General features: G+C 36.1%; 3 protein-coding genes across 7 annotated transcripts; 1 reads left to right on the top strand and 2 right to left on the bottom strand.

The window, feature by feature from the left end:
- Window positions 1-3,077: 3,077 nt before the first annotated feature.
- On the bottom strand, window positions 3,078-11,783 carry LOC112570682 (ribosomal RNA processing protein 36 homolog). The gene is made up of 10 exons (XM_025249245.1): window positions 11,699-11,783; window positions 10,330-10,382; window positions 9,629-9,644; window positions 9,230-9,290; window positions 7,754-7,840; window positions 7,533-7,608; window positions 6,759-6,863; window positions 6,200-6,274; window positions 3,655-3,772; window positions 3,078-3,409 (listed from the first exon to the last, which is right to left on the bottom strand). The coding sequence occupies exons 2-10, from the start codon at window positions 10,369-10,371 to the stop codon at window positions 3,273-3,275; spliced, it is 717 nt and encodes a 238-aa protein (XP_025105030.1). The 5' UTR covers window positions 10,372-10,382; window positions 11,699-11,783; the 3' UTR covers window positions 3,078-3,272.
- A 3,988-nt stretch (window positions 11,784-15,771) lies between these two features.
- LOC112570636 (solute carrier family 46 member 3-like) lies at window positions 15,772-22,865 on the bottom strand. 3 transcript variants are annotated; one of them, XM_025249174.1, is made up of 7 exons: window positions 22,691-22,865; window positions 21,233-21,544; window positions 19,531-20,427; window positions 18,832-19,074; window positions 18,247-18,330; window positions 17,650-17,806; window positions 15,772-17,408 (listed from the first exon to the last, which is right to left on the bottom strand). In XM_025249174.1, the coding sequence occupies exons 3-7, from the start codon at window positions 20,390-20,392 to the stop codon at window positions 17,261-17,263; spliced, it is 1,494 nt and encodes a 497-aa protein (XP_025104959.1). In that variant the 5' UTR covers window positions 20,393-20,427; window positions 21,233-21,544; window positions 22,691-22,865; the 3' UTR covers window positions 15,772-17,260. The 3 variants fall into 3 exon arrangements, with proteins under 3 accessions (XP_025104959.1, XP_025104958.1, XP_025104960.1); XM_025249173.1 differs by having other exon boundaries at window positions 21,440-21,544; XM_025249175.1 differs by lacking the exon at window positions 21,233-21,544.
- A 30-nt stretch (window positions 22,866-22,895) lies between these two features.
- Window positions 22,896-27,354, top strand: LOC112570638 (probable inactive tRNA-specific adenosine deaminase-like protein 3). 3 transcript variants are annotated; one of them, XM_025249177.1, is made up of 8 exons: window positions 22,896-22,976; window positions 23,555-23,698; window positions 24,083-24,153; window positions 24,700-25,009; window positions 25,504-25,615; window positions 26,059-26,215; window positions 26,707-26,860; window positions 27,124-27,354. In XM_025249177.1, the coding sequence occupies exons 2-8, from the start codon at window positions 23,586-23,588 to the stop codon at window positions 27,296-27,298; spliced, it is 1,092 nt and encodes a 363-aa protein (XP_025104962.1). In that variant the 5' UTR covers window positions 22,896-22,976; window positions 23,555-23,585; the 3' UTR covers window positions 27,299-27,354. The 3 variants fall into 3 exon arrangements, with proteins under 3 accessions (XP_025104962.1, XP_025104961.1, XP_025104963.1); XM_025249176.1 differs by having other exon boundaries at window positions 22,898-22,972; XM_025249178.1 differs by lacking the exon at window positions 22,896-22,976 and adding an exon at window positions 23,006-23,214.
- Window positions 27,355-27,744: the final 390 nt, after the last annotated feature.

The raw sequence follows: 27,744 nt of genomic DNA, 5'->3' as shown, positions 1-27,744 counted from the left end.
AATGATGTTCACATTCTTGACTCATCAGTATCTTTTTTTAGGGAAGCCCTGCCCCTTCCCCCCAGCTCTTTAACCACTGAAATATTATCCACACACAAAAAGAAAACACTTTGTAAACATCTTCACCAATTATATCACTGGGTTTTTTAAAACCTGCAACATCCCTAGCAGCATTCTGCTCTAAGCATATATACTACCACAATTTTTTTCCACTATCACAATATGTTTAAATATTGAAAATAGATGCACAAAAGAAGTGCAACCATATATATAATCCTGATTGTAGGTGATAAAGAAAAGTCAACATAACTATATCTGCTAACATTTTGAAACTATTTTAAAAGCACCTAAATGCATACTATGATTACAAAATTAGCTGAATGTGAAATAAATTTTAACAATGTGGGGGTTGGGGGGTAGCTATGAAATATATATCATGCAGAACTTTTCTTTTAAATTCATATATTTATATTACTGAACGAAATTTTACATAAACAGGGTAATAAATTGTACAACTGAGACCAAATCTACCAAAAGATTTGTAAATTATTAAAATATTTTTCAAAGTTACGGAAACACTAAAATACTTTTTCAAAATATTTGAATTAGATACTATTAAGTGGCAATTTCTCAAAGCTAAAAGCAAAAATAGGTTTTGAAGAAATTTTTAAAAGCACCTCAAGATTTAAAGAGAATGAGGGGGGAGAAAACAGGGTGCAGACAGCATACAGGTAGATAATAATCTGCAGTGTAAGTTAAAAGGATGTGATAAAATTATAAAATGTGGATGAACTGTGATTCCTGTGTTAGTTTTCGCAGTCTACAGTTTTAAGTATTAATCTTGCTCATATTCTTCCCTTTGAATAATATATTTTCAATGAGAATGTATGCATAAGAAATTATAGTATATTCATGTCTACAAAAATAATTTTCCAACCAACAACACTAGCTGCTTTTAACCAAAAATTAACAACAAATAAAGCAATGAATACATTTTCCTATCTTTACAATCACAAGTTTAAAACTTGTTCTTCCGTGCTAATTTTTAACATTCATTTTTTAAAACAGTTTCTCCTATAGAATAACATTAATTAATCTGTGGCACTGAAACATAAACGATTCTTTGTTCAAGTGAATGTTTACAAACTATTTTTATTTATTTGTACTGTGCTTTCTAAATTTCTTTTAAATTAGTATGAAATATCAATCCTAGTCGATTACGAATTGTGATGGGTCATCGCATCTTGCTCACCCGATGAGTCAACCTGTTTTTGTGTGTCGTCTGCTGCAAAGAGACTGTCAACCCTCTCGCAAACGAAGATCACAAAAAACGCCATGTAACAAGAAATATGCATTAAACTACGTAGAGAGCTACATACCTCATCCTTTCCATCCTCCATCATTGTATATTGTACGTTTTGTTCAAATCACAGTTCGCATCACCACCTCTAAGGTATCCCATTCAATTACCGGAAATTTTTGACGTTTCGACCTGTCGGCTGCTCTGTCCCAGTCGTCAACTACACACCGGAAGTACCCCGAATGAGCTGATGAAAACATAAATTCAAGACAAGGAAACCAGATAGGGGAAACTACGGTTTTCAAAAATATTTTATCTAACATTTTTTCGTTTGAAGAAAATTTTTAAAAAAAAACGTATTGTTTGAAGAAACCCCAAAAGTAAGGGTAGCCGGGCAAGGGTAGGTAAATCGATTATGCAGCTTGAATTTTGACGGCGATGTCGGATTAAGTGGGATCGCTAGCGAGGCACCTGTTTCTGTCGAAGACCTTAGTTGGCTTCCTTTCAAATTCTTTATAAAGTACTCATTTGCTGAGAAAGCCCTGCTTTTATAATTACGTTGAGAATTTTATATGCTTGTCACAAAATACCCCTACTTTTGATCCCAAACTCACCTGTTGAATGTCTGGTTGCGCGTCATTTGGTGTATGTGCTTCTGTATAAGCACCAGCATTTACGCATGAAAACAAGCTTAAGGACTAAAGTCATCCAGCTGTTATACCAGTCCGGAACCTAAAACTCCGGCAGCCGTGTGTTGGAAAGTTAAGTACTGTACCTAGCAGGAATGTTTTGAATCTCCACCCTCACTACTGTCTGGGCACCACTACATAGCTCTTTGTTGGCTTTTTTCCTTTGACAGGAGACTGAGCCTAATGACGATAAACTAGTCTTATAATGTACAGAAATTCATTACAAAGAGACTGCACATGAGGAGAAACTGGATAAATGAGCCAAAGGACTAAAAGGAGGAAGATGAAATGGTGAGAAGAGTGGGTAAGGATGGTGGGCATCAAAGGTTTAATTGTTATTAAGATGCAGGCAGAATGCTGCTCCAGACTATGCATACTTTAGCACAGGTGCTACTTTCTGAAATGACCTGACCACAAATTCTTTACAATGGTGTCCTCCTGTAGCAGGACTACAAGTCCAAGCAGAGAAGCAAACGTGCATAAGCTTTTGTAAGTACTTTACATCAATTTTCTTCATGTACATGTAAGCATGGGGCAGGATCTCACATGCTTTCAGACTTGGTAGCTAGGAGTTAGTGTGCTGGACTTCAAAGCTGGTTTAACCCTCTTAGCATGGCATAAAAGTATAAGTATTACAAAGATTGGCTAATAAGTGAAGATGACATTGGCTGATGTTTGTTTTTTTATTATTGCTGCTCTCAGGTAAACATTAGATCAAGAAACCTATACATTTTTGGCAAGAAGAAAGCTTGAACTTTGCAATAAAAGTAATGAAAATTGCCTTCCCGGAGTTTCCCCAGCAATCCACAATCATGGATCATCGTGCTATAAGGGTTAAGTAAGGCCTGCAATTAAAATTTCCTTTGCCCAGCCAACATATGGGTACCTGATTTATTAGGAAAGGTAAAATGTGGTGGAAAGATTATGGTACAGTTTACTGCCTCTTCAGTCACTAGGCTATGGAACCATCTACCACTATGAAGAAAGCCATCAACATGTCCACATCCTCAGATAATACATGTAGGCTAAATATACAAAATTAAGCAGCACTGCTACAACAGCAACAACAACAACAACAAAAAATAAGCTAAATGAGCATACTTCAAATTTTAATCAAACATTTGTGAAACAAATCCAAACATGATGCAGAAGCCTAAATCTCATGCATCCACAAAATAATCTCTCACACCTTTCCCTTGTGTTCTCATATGCATATATATATATACAGTGTATGTGTGTGCAAGTTTGGCTTATGTGAAAGAAAAAAGTGAAGTTGCATGGTTTCATGGTGACAAATTTGGTAATCGTTTTCTCTCCTTTGATGCTTTCTTCTTTCTTTTTTTCTGCAAAAAGTTGTTCAGCGTTCCTTTCTCTTTCAATATTCTGTATTTATCAGCAAGCTCCAGCGTCTTCTTATCAGCTGTTTTAACAAAAAATAGAAAATTTATACCTGTTATCAAAAAACTGGAATCAGTTTTAAATCTACAAAACAGACACCACTTTAAAAACCCACATAACAGAATTTGAAATATCACTTTTCAATGGCATATTTACACAGGCTATCTAGGAATTTTTTTTATATAGCAACAATTGATGAAGAATGATCCAAGCACTGATTTTTTTCAAATTATTTATTAGTTTCTCCTGTTAACATTTGTGGCTCACATTTCTTTAGGAAGAATGGGGCTTTCCCTTCTTGAACTCGCTCCTTTTCTTTCTGCTTCCACTCTTTTTCTAGCTTCTTCTTCCTCTTCTTTTCTTCTGTGACCTTCTCTTGTTGTTCCTATGGATAAAAGCAGCTTGTTAGATGCATATGAAAAGTTATAAAATTTGGTACTTTATAAAATCATAACTAGAAAAGAAGGTGATCACCTAGGAGTACATCCATGGACACAAGCAAACACAGATTAACTGACACCAAAGACAAGAAAGAGTCACAATCCAGCTTTTAGAAAGGCAGGGGAATTGGTGTTTTATGCTGAGCCAGCAAGTAAGACTATATCGCAGCAAGGCAGTCAGCCCTGCAAACAGATCCCACATACAGAGAAAAGAGCAGCGTGCCTGATACGAGAGCTGAACCCAGGACAGCCAAATTTTACTGTATTGGTGATGGGCACTAACCGTCATGCCACCAGGTCGCTCTACAATCTAGCTTAGGGATGGGGAATAAACCCTGACAGGCAAGCACTCCACAAACTATAAGACTGAAGTTAACGCTCGGTGGACTGCAGCTCACATGCTCTGTGACAACAAAAAAGATTCACAACAAAGTCGTCATCTTATGCTCCCCAGAGTTTCCTTGCAGCGCAGTTACTGTCAAAGCATTCGAAGAAGAAAAAAAATCATAAGTAGGCATTATACATTTTAAGAACCATGACATATTGCCATGCAGTTATTGACCAGTCTTGCATATGCTTGAGGCAAGTCAGTGAAAAGTGTTCAACTGAGACTGCTTACATCCTAAAAGTCACAGTGATGTAAGAAACCTGATTCATTATTAGAATTTCTGTCTTCAACCACAAATCCTCACAAAAGCTTGTTAATAGATTTGGGTACATTCCCTTTTGCATACTATCGAAGTTCAGTGAGAAGAAAATGGTGGAAAAAATATTTGAGTAGTTGAATTCTTAAATACTTTTACCACCGTCTTTTTTTTAAAAAAATCAGTTATTGACTTATTTGTGACAAGAATTTTGTTGTCACATGATCTATGTGTTTCTAAACTCTTTCCACTTTTGTTGATAGATTCAACGAAGCTGTTAAATAGACTTACAACAAAAAAAAAAAAAGGATAAAAATGCTTTATTTTCTTTCAAATCTTTTATGTGTTCTCTTTTCCCAGGTCTATATATCCTGGTTACTTCATCCATATCTTGTATCTGTTCACTAAAATTAAAACTTTGTCACTGATCAAAGAAAGAAGAAGACTGGTTGAGATTTCAAAATACTAATAATAACAATAAGGATTTGTATAGTGCATTTCCAAAAATTAAATACATTCTACATAGACGAAATCATCAACAACCATGCACCCATATTCGCGTATAAGATACCCATGCACTTCTACAACATTCACTTATTTACACACATGTAATTTACAGACATGCTGTTGCATGCTCATGGTCAGAACAGGGTCACAGTTAAGTCATTGTTCTGAAAATATGCATCTTAATCTTCGACTGAAAAGTGGTAAAAGATTCAGTGTCAAAGGCTAATGGGTAACCCATTCCAAGTCAAACTGATCAAGACACCCAAGCTGTTTGAGTGACTTACAACTAAGTAGCAGTTCAGTCTTGTAGCCATTCAGTTGCAGTTTGTTTTGGAGCATCCAGGACTTAACATCATCTATACATTCATGTGTCCATGTCAGAAGTCCAGAGTGCAGTAAGTGGAGATGACTGATAAAGCTGTGTATCATCAGCAGTGTATTGGTGATCACATCTCAGAACAGAAGTATCTGAATAAAGTCTGGTTCGGTCCATGACATAGAATCAAAACCAGGAATAAGCAACATCATGAATACCAAAAGACTTATAAAGTCTGTGTAAAAGTATAGAATAATCTACAGTATCAAATGCAGCTGACAAGTGCCAGAAATGACACATTGTCACCAGCACTGAGGAGTAGGTCATTTAAAACCTTTGGAAGAGCAGATTCAGTACCATGGCCTTATCTATAATCCAACTGGAAGGGATTAATACTCCAATAATATCAAGTACTTTCGACAATTAGAAGCATGTTGGTGTGTCACAATGAAGGTCACCAACAGTAAGAACCAATCCTTCAAGCTGTTGACATGCTCAAATAAATAAGGAAATTCTTAAATGAAAAGTGGTTCCTTGAGTTGATTCTTTCTGGTTGGTAGCAGCCGGTAGCAAAAAAAAAGTTGGCATATGACTGATCAGACTTGAATGACAGCTGTGCAAGTGTATGGCTGCTTATGATGAAGTGTCAGTTAATGGTGCTCACATATCAGAAACTCTAATTCTGGTTTAAGTCTAAAATTAAAAAGTCATGTGCTGGCATCCAATACTGAAAAGATGTTGTAAGCTTCCGATCCAAGAAAACAATTTAAATCAAAGCTACATGTAGCTTCATATGGGGATATCCTTTTAACACTCCAAAAAAAACTGTCAGGTGATAGTTCATACATTAAGAATGTGTATTAAAATGCATCACATAATATATTGTATTCAATAATGGTGCTTACCATTCTGTTTAGGAGCTGGCGCAGTTTTGCTTTTTTCTCTACATGCTTTTCTTTCTTCAACATCTTATGCAGTTTCTGTGATGATTGAAGACCAAAATTACCTGCTTTGTTGCTTTTCAAAATGCACATGTATCAGTTGCAACTATAGCTCCTTCATAACTAAATAATAATTGTGTAATATTTATTACCACTAAGTAACAATAATTACTAATTAACATTAACATAAAACATTTGCACACAAGCTCTAAAACTGTTTCAAAAGTCTGATAATTAACAAATATGAAAACTTACTTAAAATTAAATAATTTTCAATGTCTCACTTTTTTTAACCCTACTTTTACAACTTCTATGTTTTTTAGTTTGGTTTTAAGAATTGTTGCAAATTTCTTTTATATCACTGAAAAAGAGGCAATACCATGACACTTGAAGCTACGTACAACAAAAATGCTACAGACATTTCATGTAGATTAATTTACATGCACTAACCAGAGTGATTTTAATGCAGCTTTATATTTTTTTGTCAATTTTATTTCAGAATAGTTCTCAAAAACCTACTCACCCTTTTTTCTTGAGACTTCAGATCTGTCAAAAATCCATAGTCACGTTCGAAGATATCTTCACGAAATGTGCCCGACAAATCATCAAAACGAGGATCTCTAGCGACCTAAAATAGAAAAATAAATATAAAAAATAAACCCTGATTAATGCATGCTGGTCAATAACCACTCACAATGGAAAATTTTACCATATTATGAGCAAGTGGAAGAACCAAGAAATAAAGTGTTCCGATTCTCAACATGGGTGCTAGACAAAATGCCACATTTAATTTTTTTAGCTTTTTAATCTCAGAAGACTAGCTCATTACCATCAACTATTCCCATTATTAAATATTGAGGAACCAATAAAGAATGTATTATGAGTAATAAAGCTGGGGAAACATAAAGTAGTTCAGGCTGATGACAGAAGATAACTTGAAACCAGCCAGTTAAGGTTAGCAGGGATTAAAGAATACAACTTAGTAAAAATAACTGTAGATTTTGGGTTTTGCTCCTAATGTGTATCATTTTTGTAACATTAAGTTGTGGGACCTCAGGGTATGCTTGCCTAGCGAGCATTGTAAGAATAGGGTCCCTGCCATCCAGCCAAGCATGTCATAAGAGGCGACTAAGAGGAAAATTAGGTTGTGGTAGGGCTAACAACCCCACAATGTAAAATAAGCCTGTTACAGAAACTAACACCAGAGAATTCGTCATGGATGGTAATGAAACAATAATGAAGCTGACATAATAGTTATAATTTAAATTAGGAACATGACAAAAAGGTACCAACTCACTCTTTTCCTTCCACTGGATATTCCTGGTATTTTACGAAGAAAACCAACTTTTCTCTTGGAAGATATCTCTGTGGGTCTGAAAGTGGTAAATAATTTGGTTGGTTACATCCTGCCTAAAGGTGCAGTGTGCTTTATAATTGCATGTAAACTATATGATTCTTGGTTACCGCTTTTATATTTTAAAAAAAAAAAAAAATCAATTTGACATATCTCTGGCTTACCTATTTTTGTTTTCTCGACGAGGAATTTTCAGTGGATGTTTTGCTGGCTCCTGAGTTTTAGTAAGATTTGATAAAATTTTTCTGAAACTATCAGAGAAATGAAAAACTTTATAAAGCATAACTCCAAAAGAGTCAAAGAAGGGAGATCATACCTTTTCTTCATTCAGTTAAGAAAGAATCACTAATGTATACATTTAGTGCTCATGTAGCATCAAGCAACAAAACAATGAAATAAATGAATCACGAAAAGAATGAATAAAAATGTCTTTCATGTCTTTCAGAAAAAGCCACTTTAAACACGGGAAAGGAAAGCCAAATATTGTTGTCTACAAAAAAAAACCCGATCTTCTGAAGAACTTACTTTAAAGTCTTTGAAGGAAAAAACAAGAGCTAAAAGACCTACAGGACTGGTCCGAGTTGTAAACACATTTTGGTAGGTACAGATAATATAAATATAATCTTTAAATTTCAGAGCAAAACACAGGAGTTTATTTATTAACATGTTGCCAATATGCACCTATAGTCAGCAAGTGCTGCAAAATTTCACTCCCATGAGAGAATGTGTGACATCACAGCTGCTGTATCTTGATAAGTATATAATGGCCAGAAGGTGGAGCAATGCATCGGGTTCATCAGACAATCTTCAATTGACGTGCTCTAAAAGTGACAAGAAGTGTAAAATGCTGTTCTGTAACCTTGAAGGTACTAATCCTTGTGTTTGAACCTGGTTCAAAACTGCAAATACAATGTGCTCAACAACAAAAAATTGGAAAAGCAGATATATTTTCATGGATGCTGTTGCAGAATTTTGTGATCATTCACTGTGTGTATATTACTAACAACATTTTGTGTTACTGGTCACAGCAGTAATATTGTGGTTTGAAAAGTTGAATATGAAGTTTATTTATCAAGATAACTTCAGGTGTTCATCAAGCTACTTGGTGTTCTTGAACGAGAAAAAGTATGCTTCTATATAGTAGCTGTGGACCCTGAATCCTTTGGGAACATATGCACACTTATTCCATTCCTATGTTTTCCTGTGCATTCGATGACAGTTGTTACTACATCTGTGTTTGGGCTTTTGAGATTTTGTATTTTCTGAGCACGTTGTATCATCCACTTGTGGTCAAGAGATCAAAATGCTGTTGTCAGCCATGACTCCACAATTAGTGACATTACGGCTTGGGGCACAAATAAAGATTTGATTGAAGAGGTAAGGAAATCGATTTAATTTCTCAAGATTCATGTTTCTCCTTGCCACTTCATGTTAGAGGCATTGATAAGTGATAAGAAAGAAGTTCTGAGCATGACACGTGCCACCAATCGGGTATGGCTCCCTCATATTCCCTGTATTTTAACTCTGACATCTTCTTTACATTTAAATTTCAACCTGTTACATGATTAAAATGTATCAGTTTTCCTTTTTTAAAAAATTTTATAAAAAGCCCTTACTGAATAAAACGTTCTTTGACTTACGCTTTTAAGCCCATTTTCTCCTTCAAAGTCTGCATTTCTTCTGCAGTAAGCTGTGATAATTCTGTAAACAACACAGAGATGACTGTATGCAGCAATTCATATATTTATCAATAGCTTAAAACATTTTCTATGCAGACCTGTTTTTATCAGTTTGAAAATATTTTTATGCTCATTCTGTGAAAGTATAAATAAATGTCTGCATGCATGTGCATATTGTGTAATGTGCACATGCATATGTGTGTTTGTGATAAACCTCTAAATAACCTTTAAATATCTAGGTGATTTTCCAGAGACAAAAACATACTGGATGGTAAATAAACACCAAGAATAACATTGAAAATATCATAAATGTTATTGATATAAGTGTACATGTGTACCAAAACATTTCTAAAAACATACCTTCACGTATAACATCCTGAAACAAACAAAGAAAGTAAGGTCAGCTACTTGAACTATAAAGAACATATTCAAAATACAGCAATAACAGTTCAGTCTGTCTTACAAATTACAACTTTTACAGCAAGCTTGTAAACAACCAATTTATCTTGATTAAACATGTAGCACTCAATTGTTTCAAGGAAAAATGATCAAAAGCAAAAATATTGACAATGGCATATATTAATATACTTAAAAATAAATGAAAAGTTAGGCATTATAAAGCACAGTTAAAAAATGCTAGACATAATGATAAAGCACACAGAAGTAAAAGATTTATTTTTAGATACTTGTTAAATTAAAATATGAGTAAGTTAACATAGACTAAAATATAGTAACGAGAAACTTCTCCAAGTAACTGACATCATTATACATTTTTTAATGCTAAGATTTTAAGATCAACAAAGACCCAGAAAAACAGATTGATTACAATTTGAAATTTCAAAGGTTAATGTTTTCTTTTAGCCCACTCTTGGACAATTTCATTATATGCCTGTAGTTCTACCAACATATGAGAAGCTAGTTGGGAGGGAGAGGGTTATGTATGTTATTTTCATGTCAAACAATGTTTCCGACCACTTCATTGAGGATTCAATTTACCAACATATGCGTTCATCCAAAAATACAATAAAATGCATTTGTTCATTATACACTAACACAATTACCATCTTGTCAGTTCCTGTGACATCTTGATCAGTGCTTTCCATTTTATGGAGATCTGAAATATCAATATTTTAAATATTTCGTTAATCCCTTTTGCTAATCTCAGGCTTGAAAGTTAACTTAAATAGCTACAAGAAAGTGATGAAAATGGTGCCTAATAATTAAAACAATCAACTGACATTGAAAAAATTAAGAAGCTTTAGTTTTGATGATGTCAAGGGATGGTTGCCCTATTTTTTTCTTTTCACGACAAATTGTACCACATAGTGCCCACCATATGTGCGGGAAACTAGAATGGGCACAGATCTCTAAGTAAATATCATGTGAAGTGTGTGAGAATGCTGTATATGTAAAAGGGTGGATGGATAGGGAAAAAAAAGAAGGGAGTTCCACTGTTTTGTTGCACCACTGATAATAAGTCGGTGATAGTATGTTTCGTTTTGGTGACAAGAGTAGATAGAATGCACTGGTCTGATGAAGAGCGAAGCTTTCTGGTAGGGATGTAGAGGAAAAGAAGTTAAGAGAAACTGGCAGGCGAAGTAGCTTCAAAAAAACTGAAGCAGAGCACAAACAACTTGAGAGGAGTGACGTGGTCTTGTTCCCTTGCTTTGAGCACAAAACGTGCAGCAGAGTTTTGTACTTTCTGAAGTTTGTGAATGATGTATGGAGGGCAGCCCCAGGGGAAGTAATTACTGTAAATCAGTCTAGATAGAACAAAAGCATGGACAAGGGTGCTAGCAGTTTGTCGTGAGAATCTTATGGAGCTCGTAAAAAGCAGACTGACAGAAAACTGCAACTTGTTTGTGAAAGGTCATGTCAGTAGTAATGATGAAACAAACATGATAGTTTGGTTGGCTTTGGGGCAGGGGCTTTTTTTGTTTGTGTCTCGAAAAGTGCTGCTTCCTATATATTTTATGCGTCGTCCTAATGTATTTAAATTTCACTAGCTGATGAATATTACATCTAATTAAATATTATACTCATTAAATTTAAGCAAATTTATTCGAATTGAACTTTCACTGTTTAAGTAATTTCTATATATATGTAGTATCATGTATTCATCTATACCTTTCGCCATATTGTCACAATTTGTTATACATACGACATTGTTATTGTGTGATTTATGTCTTATCAGATGTTATGGCTAAAAATCCTCCCTTGGCTTATAGCCAATAAAATATGATCTGAAAATGGATAGTCGTGTGTCGGTTTTTTTTTTTCCGTTTCAAGCAGAAAGGAGCTTATAAACTAGTTAAGTGCTTCCATCAGTTCAACATTTTCGACAAAGTGTAGAGCTTGTTCAATAAACTATAAATAAAAATTAATCATAAAACCTAGGCGTTTCAGTAAGGTAATACTAAGATAACTCACGTGTTCGTGTTGGGACATCAACAAACCACACCGGAAGTAACCTTTCCGTCAACAAACCACACCGGAAGTCACGAAGCTAGTACTCTCCCCTGAATGGGACACTGGCGATCTCGGACTCGTATCACGAAATTGTATTACACGTCCATGCTCCTATGAAGTGAGTCTGTGCTCGAGATGAATGCAAAGAATCTATGGTCTTTTAAGACAGTGACTAATGTGCCTGATCGGCTCAGTGAAACCGATGAATAGCTATTCAATCCGTTGTATGCTGCCAAGAAAAGTGTTGTAGCATATATGATGCCGAACAATCACTTATTTGCATTGATTGACCATTTTCGATACTACTAATAATTTTTAATTTGTATAGCTCTTTCCCCCACCATTAAAGGCTGGCTCAAAGTGCTATTACTAAAAAGAAAAAAACACACAAACATAATAATGGATGCTGGACTTAAAAACAAGAAGTTTCGGTGTTCTTACCATTATTTACGCCCACTCCCATCAATGGTTTTTCTTTCTTTAAAATCAGCTTTCTCCCTGGCCTAATGTCTAGCTTAGCCAATTAAGTTACCTACGCATGCCTAGACGACACTTTCATAACATGGTGATTGTGCGGTGGCATAGGAAGATGCTCAGCTTTAGTGGGAGGGTGTTATTGTTTCACGCCGGTTGGGGGATTGGTGTTTTACGGCTATATCACGGCAAGGCAGCAGCCAGCCTTGTAAACAAATGCCACATGCAGAGAAAGAATGTGCCCGAGACGATATTTGAACGTAGGGCAGCCAACACTCTATCACTTCATGTTGACAACGAACGTTGTTCACATTCTTGTCCCCTTAATATCTTTTTTGAGGGGGCGGCTCCTCGATCGGTGGATCCCCAGGAGCCTCTCCTCATTACCGTGAAGCAGCAGAGGCTGGTGTGGTTCGATGTCGTACGACATGATGTACCTTGCCAGAGCCGGTCCTCAAAGGTACTCTGAAGGCGGCCGTGCTAGGTGGGTGGCTAATATTATGGGGTGGACCGGCTGCCCCCCCACACCCCCCCCTTGCACACAGACGTATGCGCACCTACAGACAAAAAAAAAAGACATTAAATAAAAACATATCTGACCACAACTTTTATTCTTAAAAAAGCCTTGTTTTCATCTTGAATCCAACCTATTTTAAGCAGATAATTATGCAAGATAAAATTTTCTTGAGATAAACAGCTTCTAGATGTTTTACTTAGGCATTTAAATGAAACCATAGGGTGTCAAATGATAATTAACACCTGTACTATGGTTAACAATTTCCAACTTTGAACTCATCAATCTATATTTGCTGATAAAATGCAGAAACATCTGTACTTTTCACGAATATGTAATGATGCATGTATGGCACTTGCATTTACCCATGTATGCATTAACATAAACATCTATACACATGTAAATGTGAAGGCAAACATACTCACAAACACACACCTACTCACCTACCCATCCACTTACACTGTTCATATATGTTGTAAATTCATAATATCCTTACTCTCAAGAAAAAAATCTATATTAAAATAACCATTAACAACTGAATGCCCAAATTTTAAAAATGTGCAATATAAAATATAAAAATGCTTTAAAAGTAATACCTTGTAAAAGGATAGAAGGCATACTCAACAACTATTGTTCATATTGCTACAGGTCACTAAACAATACAAAAATAAGAAATCTATTGAGATTTAAACAGCATAAATGCTTCATTGCCCAATAATGTTGATGGCATGTATCTTGACACACCACCATCAGATGTGATGCTAGATGTATTTTACTTTATTAAAGAGGAAAGAGACACATTCGTTGCACCACTATCAAGGCAAATAAAACATCTTGAGCCCTGAAAATACATAAAAGATGGAGACTGTCTAAAACCCACCATATAAGATAAAGGAAACTGTGTGGTTTATAAGACTTTAGTGAGTATTTATTTATGGCAGTTCTAGAATAGGAAGTGGACAACTGCAATAAAATTTAGATGATTTTTTTTTATAGAATTAGTTATGCAAAATATGGAGGATTCGTCTGTTACAAAAAAGAAAAAGACTTTCCATGCACATGACAATTACCTTGAAATAAATGTTGCACTGGGAGTGAAATTAATGGCAATATACCGTTGCAGAACATCACAATGCAAACTTAAATGTTACAACAATCACCATTTTCTATAGTCAGATCATTAAGACATGATATGTGAGACTTCTTTAACAAAAATAAAAGACAACCAATATGTAGCATAAAATATTATGTGCTATTTAAAAAAACAGAACTGATTAAGAAACAACAAAAATGCAAGAAATGTACACCCATTTAAAAAAAATATTTGTGTACAATAATAATGTATCACAAAGCTTAACATTTATTCAGCTGAAATGTGTTGCTGAAGCTTTAAAATAGTATTTCAAAAGAATGTAGAACCAATATTTCATGAAAAATTTCTATATCCCAGATATGTAAAACGTCCTAATTTTTATATGAAATGTGAAGAAACAATCACCAAAAATCAGCATTTTCACAATGGAATGTTATCATTTTGATCAAACTGTACAATTTTGTGGGAAAAAATCATTAAACATATTTTCTCATGAGATTTAAACTTTGAAACAAATCTTGAGATGTGACACGTAAAATGTGTGCCAGGTAAGCACACTAAATCAGTTTTTAGAAGTAATATGGGAGGGGATAATTAAGTTTTTACTTAAGATCAAAGGTTTTTAATACTAGGGAACTACCAGCAGACTCCAAGTTAATATGAGAGCTGGTGAAAGGCACAGGGCTCAAAGAATTAAGTCTTCTGTTCTTTCATGCAGAGTCTAATGATACTAAAACTGCACCTAAAATTTTTCAGCAACAAGCTCTGATACTGAAAATAACTGATGCAAATTATGACAGTCTTAAAAACAATATGAACAGAAGTTTTCAAAAATTAACTTCACATTCAGATCTGCTGCTTTGTCTTCTTAAACTCAGATATGAACACGTTTTTCTTTGAACATTACTGTAAAAAAAAGTACATTAAAATCCTGAATTGTAAAATATTAACAGAAAAAAACCTAGAAATATTTTGAGTGAATTCTGATCTGTGATGATTTGAAAATTTATGATTAAAAATCCTTTACTTTTATTTGTTTTAAAATATACTTGGTAGGATAGCTTTAATATTTAAATGTTATTTAACGATATTAAAAATATATTTCTTCAAAAAAATTTAAATGGCCATTTGCAAGGGGAATATAATCTGTCAAAATGGTTTCAAATTCATTTAAGGAGTAAAAAATGAATTTACCTGCTTAATTGTACTATGAGAAGCCAAAGGCAAAGGACATGCTTATGGCAGTTGCAGCTTCTCATGATAAGAGTGTCTAAGGAAAAAAAGCTGGTATTTATACATCACAAACAACTTATAAAAATATACCATACAAGAACTTTACTAAGAAAGTAAAGTCCTGCATTTTTTACCACTTTATTTTAAAGTCTGTTAGCAGATTTGATGATCTGTAGATAAATCACTATACATGCTTTATAAACTAATAGGTTGTAGAAATATATTCATCTTGACATCTTTATTCTGCTTATGAAGATAAAATATGCTCCCAAAAATGAATGAGACTTATTCTGCATGACTGGCAGTCATAAACTGTAGACATAATTTGTAAATAAAAAATAATTTATTTAGTTTAGTTTATTTCTTGTTGCTCCTTTGACGAGCATAGGGACATAACACCTCGCCAGCAGACCCAGTTTTGGGCAGCCCCTTCAGTTGGGCTCATGTGGTTCCAATGTCCTTTTCCTTGCTCTCTACTGTTCTTTTTCAGGTCTGCTTTGGTCTCCCAACTCTCCTCCATTCCTGAGGGTTCCAGTCAAGTGCCTGCTTGGCAATGGTGTCAGCTGGTTTGCGCTGGGTGAGTCCTATCCAGCCCATTCATTTGCGCTTTTTGATGTCTTGGCTAGTGGCATTCTGGTTGGTTCTTTTCCACAGGCTGCTGTTGGAGATCTTTCAGGGCATCTTATTCCCAGAATATGGCATCGGTTGGTAAAGGTCTGGAGCTTGTTGTTGATGGTGTTTGTCTCTCTTCAGGTTTCAGAACCATACAGTAGGACTGCATTCACATTGGTGTTGAAGATGCGGGTCTTACTGGTAAAGGATAATGCTCGGGAGTTCCAGATGGGGAGTAGGATGTTGAAAGTTGCAGCTTGACAATGCACCCCAGATACGTGAAGCGGTCTGTTTTCAGGATGTTCTCTCCTTGAAGATGGATTGGGAGTTTCTGCTTATTGTTGATTCTCATCACATTGGTCTTTTTTCTGTTAACCTTTAAGCCAGTCTTCTCTGCTTCCTCTGCTAGCTTACTCAGTAATTTATTTAGGCCGATGCGAAAAAGAGAGGAAAAGACTTTTGAATTACAGGAGATCATGACAGCTGATAGAATGTGAGTAATCTTACATCACACATCTCATTTTGTTACCATTTGTGAACATCTGCATTGTATTAGACTAGATTCTTCTTATTCTTTTATGCCCCCAATGGAGCATAGGGTTGCAACTACACCACGCCATTGGATCCAGTTCTGGGTGTCCCTTCCCAGTTGGGTCCATGTCATGCCAGCTGTCTCCGCCTTGCTATGGACCGATCTCTCAATGTCTCCCAACCCTGCACTGCCCTTGTGGGTTCCAGCCCAGAGCTTGCCTCGGTAAATTGTTGGCCGGCTTTTGCAGGGTGTGACCGATCCAGCCCCACTTCCGCTTCTTGATGTCTTGGCTGGCAGGTTTTTGGTTGGTTCTCTCCCACAGGTTTGTATTGGAGATCTTCTTGGGCCATCTTATGTTGAGGATGTGGATCAGACATCTGTTGATGAGTGTCTGAATCTTCTTGGTGATAGTGTTTGTCACACGCCATGTTCCAGATCCGTATAGACCTGGTTTTATTTATTCGGCTTTTTACATCTTTATCTGCACCCTCATATTTGCTGACTTTGCTGACAAGGTAGGTGAAGCTGTCAGTCTCTGTAATACATTCCCCATGTAGTTGGAGTGGGGCTTCTTGCTTTTTGTTGACCTGCATTGCCTCCATCTTCTTGATGTTGATGTCATCCCTGCTTCTTCTGATTAGATATTGTCTCCTTTTATGCCTGTCAAGGCATTGTTATAAATGAAATTCACATGACACCATGAGAAGATGACACAACCAGAAAATCTGCATATTGTCTTTCTGAATACATAATTTTTGCTTCTTTCATAAAAAAGTGAACTAGAATGTTTTCAATCTGCTTCTAGGCACTACTCCCAAGGTAACAATTAAAGTAACTGCAAAAATTGTTATCCCCTTCCCCCACCACCACTACTTCCAGCAATATCTATCCCATAGGGATGGGTTGTTGGTGTTTGATATCAATGACTAAGGCTGCATCATAGCAAGTTAGTCTAGTCCTATAAGCAGACCAAAAAGGTAAAGCAAAAGCACAAAATTTTGTATTACAAGATGGTCATTTTTTTAAAATCCAGATTAACTATAACTCGAAAAAACAGGAGTTTTATCATATGTAAGCAAAATGATCCTCATCTGCCATGATAGCCACATGAAAGACATCTTCATCTTTGAATTCTTCTGCATCAGCTTCTTCTGGCATGTTACGGTATGGGGGTGAATGACACATTTCTGCCACCCCAGACTTGTGCAAGTAACTGAAACACAAAGGTTTTCCCGGTAAGCACAATGCCCTGCATCGCTGCTGGAAGTTTCCATCAATATTTCATAACTATGACTGTGAACTCTAACTATATAGATAACAATGGAAGGGAATACCATACTGGAATGGTCATGGTGTCTGAAAATTCATAAAACTGAATTATTTTTAAGCATCGTGAAAGGTGAGTAGAACTGATTTTTTACATACTTCTCTATATGACCAAGAATATAACTCACAGTACTATGCAGAATGAGACAAAGGAAATGCCTGCAGCCATTAAAAAACAAGTGCCTGCAAACAAATGTAGTGTCAGTGGATATATGGTGTTAAAGAGAAGTGCTGCTAAGATGCCTATCAAACTTTCTGCTGTTGCCACAATGCCAAACAGACGACCTGAAAAAAAAATACACAAACATCCATAAAAAGACATAAAAATTAAGGGGGGGGGGGGAAACTAAGCATTTAAAAAACACACAATTTTGTAAATGAAAACCTAATGATATAAAAGAAATATACTAAGGTATCCCGCAGGGCACGTGTCTTTAAACGTACCTATACAAGGTCACAATTCTGATATTCACATTTTCATAGAAGAATGTTTATAAGATGAACATCATATACTGCTACTACTGATAAATGCAGCCAAATGATATACACAATGTGAACCATGCAGACTGGTAAAAGATAACAGAGGACTCAAAGATGATGATCTCTCTCTCTTCATTCAAGTTTTATGTTTTTGCCAAGGATAAAATCATCTTTATAAGGGATATTTCAAATGATGTTCCAACATTTTGAAGTAATGAAGACACAGAGGACACTGGGCAACCCACCCTGCTCATCATCCTTGACCAGGCTGGACATCATGGAGCGAAGACCAGCGGAAGGCAGTCCCTGTGCCATTCCAACGATTCCAGCTTTTAAGACAAAATAAAGGGAACGCTGGCACCACATTCTTTTAATGAAATATTTAATGTCTTTTTATCAATCTCAAATCTTTTCAAAGAAATAAAACATGTTAGTCAATCTTTAAATATTAATTTTAGACATACAGATTTCATATAATAGTAAGAATTTTAAAATAAACTGATGAAATACCTGAAAAGATTATTTTAATGCTCATTGAAGTAGTTTGATGAACTAATGAAAGTGAAATACTTTGTCTTCTCCTAGAAACTTGTTTAACATAGTTGATCCAAGCCTTCACTCTTTCTCTCTATCCCTCAAAAACACACACACACAGCTATTGCACAGAGCAAAAAAATTAACTTTTCTGTGATTTACTTTTGCTCCTTACAGCCATCTGCCTTCCTTTCTTTGAAAACACCTCTACTGTCAAAAGCAAACAAGTCATGAGAGTGGTCTAAAATTCTAACAGTTTTAAATCTCAAACAAGTGTAATAGTAAGTAGTGCCTACCAATAAACACAATCCATGTTTTTGTTGCAATGCCAAGTATGATCAGGCCAGCCACCTTGGACATGGCACCACCCATCACAATAGCTGTGTCCCGTACGTGTAATTTTTTCTTCAGAATAGGAAGGACAACCACCAACATAAGTCCTTTTAGCAGATTTTCTGCTCCCTTGAAGTAACCAAACATAGACTGAGACCAGACTAATGGCTCTCGACGCAGAAACAGAAGGATGATGTCAAATTCACCTAATGAAAGAGAAGCAACAAAACTCTCAGCATGTGTACGAAGTAGGACAAACGGTCAGCTTTCACACTGGAAAAGTCCAATTTAAAATATTACCTGTTCACATACCAAATACAGAATGAAATAGGGACAGGAAAAGAGAGAGAGAGTGTGTGTGTGTGTGCGCGCGCTTATGTGCATGAATGCATACATTCAACTTTATCCATACATTAAGCTTTGCCTGTGCCTGTATATACACTATATATATGTATGTACTATGTATGTACACTATATATATATACAATTTGTATGTGTATTTATATATGTGCATGCATGCAAATATGTGTGTTCATGTTAATGTGTGAGAGAGAGGCAGAGATGCTACACATATAAAATAGCTGATTTTGATCTTTGAAGGCTATTAATTGCAGTAAACAACTATATTTATAGCAAAAAAAAGCAAAGAAAGATTCCCTCACCAATGGTACAAAGAAGTATTAAATTGATGCTGATGATAAGAAGGAAGATGGTGCATCGCACTCGAGGTGGCCGCCGTTTTGTGATGAAGTTCACTGATTCCTTCACATTTTCCAAAATCCATCGCCCACAAATGTTGCTTATGTTCACTGTTTGTGGTGGTCTAATTTCCTCCAGCCAAAAAACAATGTACACTGTTGCAAGTAACAGCAGTGCCATGGTGAAACCAAAGACAAATTCAAAGCTGGTACGATCAAGCATCAAGCCTGATAAGAAGACACCAAGAGTGCCTGCCAGAAAGCCCATACTCTCCACAATGCCAATGCGCATTGTTTTGGACTCTGTGGTTGCAATGTGTGCAATGTAACTGTACACAGCCATCACAGCTGCTATAATCCCACCACATAAACCACTGATTGCAGGGCCGATAAGAAGAAAGTAGACAGAGCTTGATGGAAAAGCTGCATTCAGAAGACCTGCAAACGCCTGTATTATTGCTCCAACGGTTGGCAGCAAGATGGGGAACTTGCGACCAACTTTGTCTCCAAAGGACCCAAGGAAACAAAACACCGTGAAGCAGGCTGGGATAGTCATGGCAATGTTTGCCAGCAATATGAGGTGGGATGTTTCCGTCTGCACATAGTCACTTTCTTCTGCATGCTCCTTCTGAAAAGTAACATTCTGCAGCTCACTGCAAAAGGATGCATTGTACTTCTGTATGCACACCTTGTGATAGGCCAGAGCCTGCAGGGTCGGAATTACAATATAGGCTGCGAAAAAATAAAGAAAAAGCACAGGTTCCACTGTAATATTGCGGATGTTGAACTGTAGTGATCCACACCTAATGACCTTGGAGACTGCCATTGCATCAGTATATCTCCAGTCGCAGCATTACAACTCTGAAAAATACACACTTGAGTTTAAAAAAAAAATATTGCATAAGCATTCATCTTTATGTACAAAACGTACATCAAACTTAGGATGATTATTTTTTTTATGCATCACATAATTTGGTCTTCAAACGAGCAGATTAATATGGTAGGAAAGGATTCAAAGTATGCTGTTTGGTTAAATTTTTTTGGTAGAACTTTTATTTTGTTAATTCACACCAAAAAAAATGAATTCCCATGTGAAAAGCACTAATAACAAATTTGTTTAATAGTGAACAACGAAAGAAGAGAGAAGGAGTGGGGGGGGGGGTGGAGAAAGAAAAAAATGATAAAAGGCAATGAGTAGACAATCCTCTTCCCTTCACCAGCATTTATCAAGTTATATTAATAAACACATGAATGTGACCACAACATTTTGGCACATTCTGTGGCATATGTTGATACCCAGAGGCAAACTTCATGCAACACTGTCAGTGTCATTATCCTTGACATTTGTTGCCTGCCTTCAAAATCCATCAGCTACTTTTTAACTATTAAACCTGAAAATTGTCTTCACCTCTTGGAGATTATAGCAAAAATCTTAGCCTTTTCAGTCCTGATTCAATTTCAAAGAAATTAAGCTTGTTTTCATATGACTAGACATAGTTTTAGACACTTTGGCCTTAAATAAATGTTCCTAATTGTATATATTATCACATACATCTGGTGTATATTTTGGCACAAGTATAGGAAAGCTCATGTTGTATGTTTCCTTATAGATAAGTATAGACCATACAGTCACTTTTAATTATTGAATAAAAAGACGAACACTAACCTCATTCTACATTCTACAAGTGACTCCTACTCTTTTATAAACTATTAATATATTTCCTGTCCAACAAAAACACAGAGCATAGGGATATGATTGGGCCAGCTGAAGCACTGACTGGAATCCCAGGCCTTCAGTCATCTGACAGGTGAAACTTAGCAGCCTTAGCCCTGTTGCCAAACTATAGGAAAAACATCAACTACTGCAGGTTACCATGGAAACAGCAGGCAGTTAAAAAAGATCAGCTCTGCAGGCAAGGTGCAGAAATCAATGCAGTCGACCAGTGTTTTCAGACATAAAGTTTGCTTCTCCATGACCCTTTAGCAAAAAACACAAAAGACAGCATCTAGTGGACTGATGAACATTGTGTACATATATATATATTATCATACACATAAAAGTGACTTTTTAGTCACTGGAGCTGTGACTCCTAATTTTATAATGCTAATAAATAAATCTTGCACAACTTGGTATAATGAATAAACAAATACTGGTTTAAATACTTCAGTTACTATCAAGAAACATCAGATAACAAGACAACACCCAGACTAAACACTTACCCCACTGCCCAACCCCAAAACAAAAATGAACAATTGCTAAGACTGAAGAGAACACAGACCTGAAAGAAAGTGGTTACTCTGTGCCACAAAAGCCAGCTCAGCACTCAAAATCCAGGAAAAGGAACATTTTTTTCTTTTATTCTGACAACAAATTTTAAACTTTAATTTCTATCTTTAACCCTTAGAGCATGGTGAACCACAATTGTGGCTTTGCAGGGGGTGGCAATTTTTATTTGTATTTTTATTGCAAAGTTCAAGCTTTCTCCTTTTCAAAAATGTATAGGTTTCTTGGTCTAATCTTTACCTGAGAACAGCAATAATAAAAAACAAACGTCACTAGCTGTTTTCTTCACAGTCTTCATGCACTTATTGGCCAGTCTTTGTAATATTTATACTTTTATGTCATGCTCAGAGGGTTAAATACAGATGTTTGTTTCCCCTCCGGTTTGTGTTAAAATACTAGCTTACTAATAGATATCCTCAGCACATGGTAAGTAAATTTAGACTCATTATATTTGTTAAGACCTAACTTTTTTAGTCTATGCACACACACTATATATATGAAGAGTTAATTAAAACTGTATGCCTTCTAATATATATATGTTACCTATATATCCATTTAAGATGTAAATGTGAAGTGATCATCTGAACTGGTAATATATTATTCTTAAGAAAGATTTAGAACTAGAATATGACTAAACTGTGGACCTCTACTCCCACTAAAAACTGATCAATAAGATATAACTCTACCTTGGCGTTTTGGTGTGTTTTTTTTTATAAAAAAAGACAAAAAATTAAACAAATGCATATTTACTTCTACAACATGCGTTAGCTCGCAGTCTAAATCACACACAGAAACACATATAAGTATATATACTAATGAGGCGACCACTGTAAGCCTTACCTTAGGGCTCTCTGGCACTAGCCTGCAGTATGGTTTGTAGTTGCTGCATTGCCTTGCTTCTTCTAATGAGCTCAGATGAGTTTAAAATTGATGAGGACGACACTATTTACATTTTCTCCCTAAATGTAGTTTTGCCTTGGCTGAGGACATGATCTTTGTTTGGATCACCTCGTCCTCAAAAGGTCAAGACCTCAAATGGTTGAAATGCTCAGTTTGCTCATTAGTGACAGCCGACACTAGCTCGCTACATAATAACACACCTCTTGCTTGTTTTCACTAAAAGTTTGTATGTCCTTTATTGTCTTGTCTCTTCTAGCTTCTAGTGCAGAATGGAGTCGTAAATTAGCTCCCTTCATCGCGGTAGTGTACGACTGTGGTGTCGTCACTTCATACCTCTTGCATTATTCTCGGTTGGTTTGTCTTGTCTGAGCTACAGTGTGGGAAATCCGAATCAAGAATAGTTGTAGCGACTGGATGAGCGATGAAGGCAGATGAAAGCATTCTTACATTTGAGCATATTCACAGTACGCAATCGAGCAGTCAACTGTTAGTTGATATCCGCGTCCATGCTGTCATTGTGATCATCATACAGACTCACATAACCAGCATATGATACCGACTAAAATAATATTGTTCTCAACACATAAGATGTTAATACTCATAGCGCTAATGGTTTGTGTTATTCTGGTCGTTGTTATGTCATTGCTGATGACATAGGATTATGAATACGAAAGGAACAGAGCGTTCAGTATTTACTGTCAGTTGATTTGAATGTACACAGAGGTGTTAAATTTAAATGTTTGATAAACATGGAAGTGCTAATTTCATTCATGTACACTGTACAGTGTGTTTTCCTCTCAACAGGAACGTTTACAAACAGCATTTCAAAAAAATAATGTCTTCAATTCTGATGCCTGTGCTAGCTGATATTTACACTCAACCTGTACAGCTGGCAGATTTCTATGTCAGCAATATCACAGATCGGAAATTCACAGCAGCACTAGTGAAGTGAGATTTTTTTACTCATATTAGATATGAAAATATAATAATAATAATTCCTCTCCTGTCATGAATTTTATGTGTTTTCAATACTAACCTAGATAAAGGAAAGGTTGTTTTGCTCATTTGGCTTTACCAAATAAAAAAATATTTTTTATGTTAAAATGGCATACCATTTTTCTAGGGGGAAGGAAGTGGGTGGAGAGAGCTTGAGACATTGAAGAAAATGTGAAGAACTATTTCAGATCAGTTTTCTTTTTATTAGACTGTAGACTTTTCATACTAAGAGGTGAAAAAAGCTGTCACCTCTATCATCTCTCTCCTTTCTTTTTCTTTTTTTTTTTTTACTGGCAGATGCATCATATTTTGACCTGTGTATTCCTGTATGTGCAGGCACCTAAATATCACTGCTCCACTTGGTTCCTTCCAGCACTTAAAACGAGTGAGAGGTGACAAAAGCAAAGGTACTGAGCTACCTTGAGAATATCAGTGAGCACAAAGCAGTTCTTTTTCCTGACACCTAAAGTATATTAATAAGTATTGTATAATATTTATTAGTGGACAAAAAGTAGGTCTTTCACTTATGCTTATAGCTGGGGACATTTAGAGCAGAATAGTTGTGTTTATTAATGAATGATAAGGTGCTTATCATTATTTATTTATTAGAAACTGTACTTGACAATTGGATGTGCGCATATCAATATGTCTTCTTTTCTGCTCACTTATCAGTTTCTCATCTTTGTCCACATTTTGTTATGTTTACCAATGTGTTGTTTGTATGCTGTCTCTAAAGTGTTTGTGTACTTTGTTGTATGTTAAACTGTTGATTTGTTTGTAGTCCTGTGAGCACAGCACATTGAGCCTGTATATACACAGGAAAGCATGCTTTGTAAATTCTGTTACCATTATTGTTGCTCTTCTTTATCTGAAGGTCATTACGCACAGAAATGCTGACATAAAAATAGGTTTTTCTCCAAGTGGTCCACAGACCTGTCTCTGACTTGTTTCAGATGGTCAGTTGCAGATACTGCTTTGTCCCTGCCACCATGTCAGCAAAATGACTAAACATAATGGGGATTTTGTAACAACCTCTGCAGGTCATAGAGATTTTGTGATGATCCCTAGGGATCATGATGATTCTGTGAGGGAGAGTGAGCAGATTAATATTATGATGACATCATTACTTAAATCTAGTGATATACCCAGCACAACACTTAGCAAACCTTACCTAGTGAAGGTACCCATATGTTGCCCAGCAACACGTGCTCAGTATGAGGAGTCATCGTTCTACTGGCCAGTCACCTTTCATGAGGATAAGAGGTAATTCCTTGTTAATTTCCTGGTGAAACTTGTCTGTTGGCCCATGATCCTGAAAACATCTTCACAGTATTTTTAATATACCTTTCCAACTCTCATTCTCCTGAGTTTAGTCCAACACATGTAGTCAAAAAATATTTACTAACACAATAGTCCGCATACTACTAGCCCACCTACTTACTCTTACCGTCTGTTGACTAGTCCAGCTGCTTGTTATCCTCTGCAGATTCATGGGTCTTGCTGTTTGTTCCTTGATTCCCCTTTGCCTCTTCTACATTTGTCTTTTACTTGTCTGCTTGGTTGTTTATCCATCCATCCTGTGTATGCTGTCTCTGTTTTATGCTGAGAGCATTAGTAATCTCCATTATGTGCTATATAAAGCACATCATCATCATTATTCCTCTTCATTATTCTTAATTGACACACACAGTTGTTTATTATTTTAATAATTTTGCTTTTTATGGCTTTTGGATATTCTGGGTTTTTTCTCCCTTCAGAATTGCACAGATGTTGTCAGGAACATTCTTCAGCAAAGAAGAAATCCAAAGAATTAAGAATTATCTGCTTGAAGCTGAATCATTAGGGAAAAAAGCTGCAGAAAAAGGACAGGTACCAATTGGTGCATTTTGTGATTTCTTTCTTTCATTGCTTTGTTTGATTCGGTTGGTTTATTTAGTAGGAAAGTTCTTCCACCTTGAGGTGATTTTGCACTATGGGAGGAGAGTGAGTGGACAGGAAACTGAAGTACCCCGAGAAAACCCCTGATGCCCAGGCCTGCAGACAGGTGTCATATACAGAAAGTGTCTTGAGATGAGATCTTAACCCTTAGTTTCTCACTGCAGTGGTGACGAGCAAGTGTTTTAACCACTACGCTATATGGCGGCCCTTTGATTTGTAATGATCAGGAAAAGCTGTGGATAAAAACAGTTATTACATCGGAGGTGTTATCAATGATTTAAATGACCTAGGACATTTATTTTTATAATCATTTCACAAGAATTAGATTGCTTTGAGTGCCTATTTATTTACTTGTTTCTTGTTCTGTTTAACAGAAACATTATGGAATTGTGGTTGTTGACCCGGACACAAATACCATCATAGCCAAAGGGCATGATATGTGCAGGGGAAGTAATCCATTGCACCATGCAGTGATGGTGGGGCTGGACTTAGTGGCCAGAAGTCAGGGAGGAGGCATGTGGTGCCTGGAAGGTGGGCTGGCATTGTTGATTGCTTATAAAACTTTCTTTTTTTTTATTTCATGTTGCTAGACTTGTGTTTTTGTTTTTTCCTTCTTTGACTCATTCAAGATAGTTTGGAAGAATCCAAGCAGCATTTCACCATAACAAATCGCTCTTCATAACTAGAAATGTACTCTCTGTGACCAGGGAAATCTTCACCTCTGTGTTTTTAATAGCTAAGCTAGAGTTAAATAAAACATCTATAAGAATTAAATTGGACATAGCAAATGCCATCAAGGGAGACTGAATTGGAAAAAAACTCTTGTCGTGACCCACATCTAAAAACTGTTTAATACTCAGACTGTGGATTCTCCTAGCAACTGCAGTAAATAATTCATGTATGTACTTCAATTTGTCTTTCTCTTTTATGTCCAGTCCAGTCTATATATAATTTTGGTCTCTGTGCATGCGTGTACATGTATGTGATTGCATGCGTGCGTACATTTGTGTGAAAATGTGCAGACCCTGATATGTATTTCAGACCTAGTGAAGAAAAAAGCAATGTTTGTGAGTTGACATCTTGTGAAAGTTCTAATGGTCAGATGGCCAGTGAGAAAAGTGGACCATATCTCTGCACTGGCTATGACATCTTTCTGAACATGGAGCCTTGTCCAATGTATGTTGAGGCATTAAATTACAATGTGAAATGTCTAGACAATCCAAAGGAGAATCATAAAATAAGTTTTTGATATATCTCTGTTTATAATTGTTAAATGCAAATTTCTTTTCTAAAATAGTGCCATGTGTGTAGTTTTCTGTAAAAAGTGCTTGATCTCAGATTGTTCTATTTATTGTAGAAATCACGTGTAATGTACCTATTATGAAAAGATGAAAGTAACATATTATTGCATTATTTCTAGACTTGATTTTTGTCAACAGGTGCAGCATGGCTTTAGTTCACTCCAGGGTGAATCGTGTATTCTATTCAACACCACATGTGGATGGGGGTCTTGGCTCAAAATATAAGGTGCATATGCAAGCAGGACTTAACCATCATTTTGATGTTTTCAGATGGACTGGTGAAGTGCTTTCAGACATCAGAGCACACCACTGACCAGAAATTTAAGGGGTTTAAAAGAGCAAAAATAAATTTCACTAAGAAAAACATCATTTAAGCATCAGTTATCATCATCTGTCTCGTATGTTCTAGTGTTTTCAGGTGGTGAATGCTTGCACAAATGTGCTAGAAAGTTTAACTGATTCTGTTGTATGATGATGCTACTCCACCTATCCTACTACACTCAGAGGTTGCTGCAAACTAATTGCCTGGTGTGTTTGCAGTTCTCTTTAAAACCATGAATCCTCTGTGCTAATCTCTCCAGCACAAAGTATATTTATATTGTGACAAGAGAGCCTTCGCAGGGTTTTGCTTCTACTTTTAGTTTATTGCCAGAATGCAGATGTTAGAGATTAAAGAGGATTAGACAGATCGTAGTGCCATGTCACGTGGCTGAATCAGGCCAGCTTATGCCACTTAACTACTGCAAGAAGAATTTCCTG

This window comes from Pomacea canaliculata, linkage group LG8 (assembly GCF_003073045.1).
Source record: "Pomacea canaliculata isolate SZHN2017 linkage group LG8, ASM307304v1, whole genome shotgun sequence".
Taxonomy (NCBI): Eukaryota; Metazoa; Mollusca; class Gastropoda; order Architaenioglossa; family Ampullariidae; genus Pomacea; species Pomacea canaliculata.
Note: the sequence above shows the minus strand (reverse complement) of the source record. Positions and strands in the feature narration are given on the sequence as shown.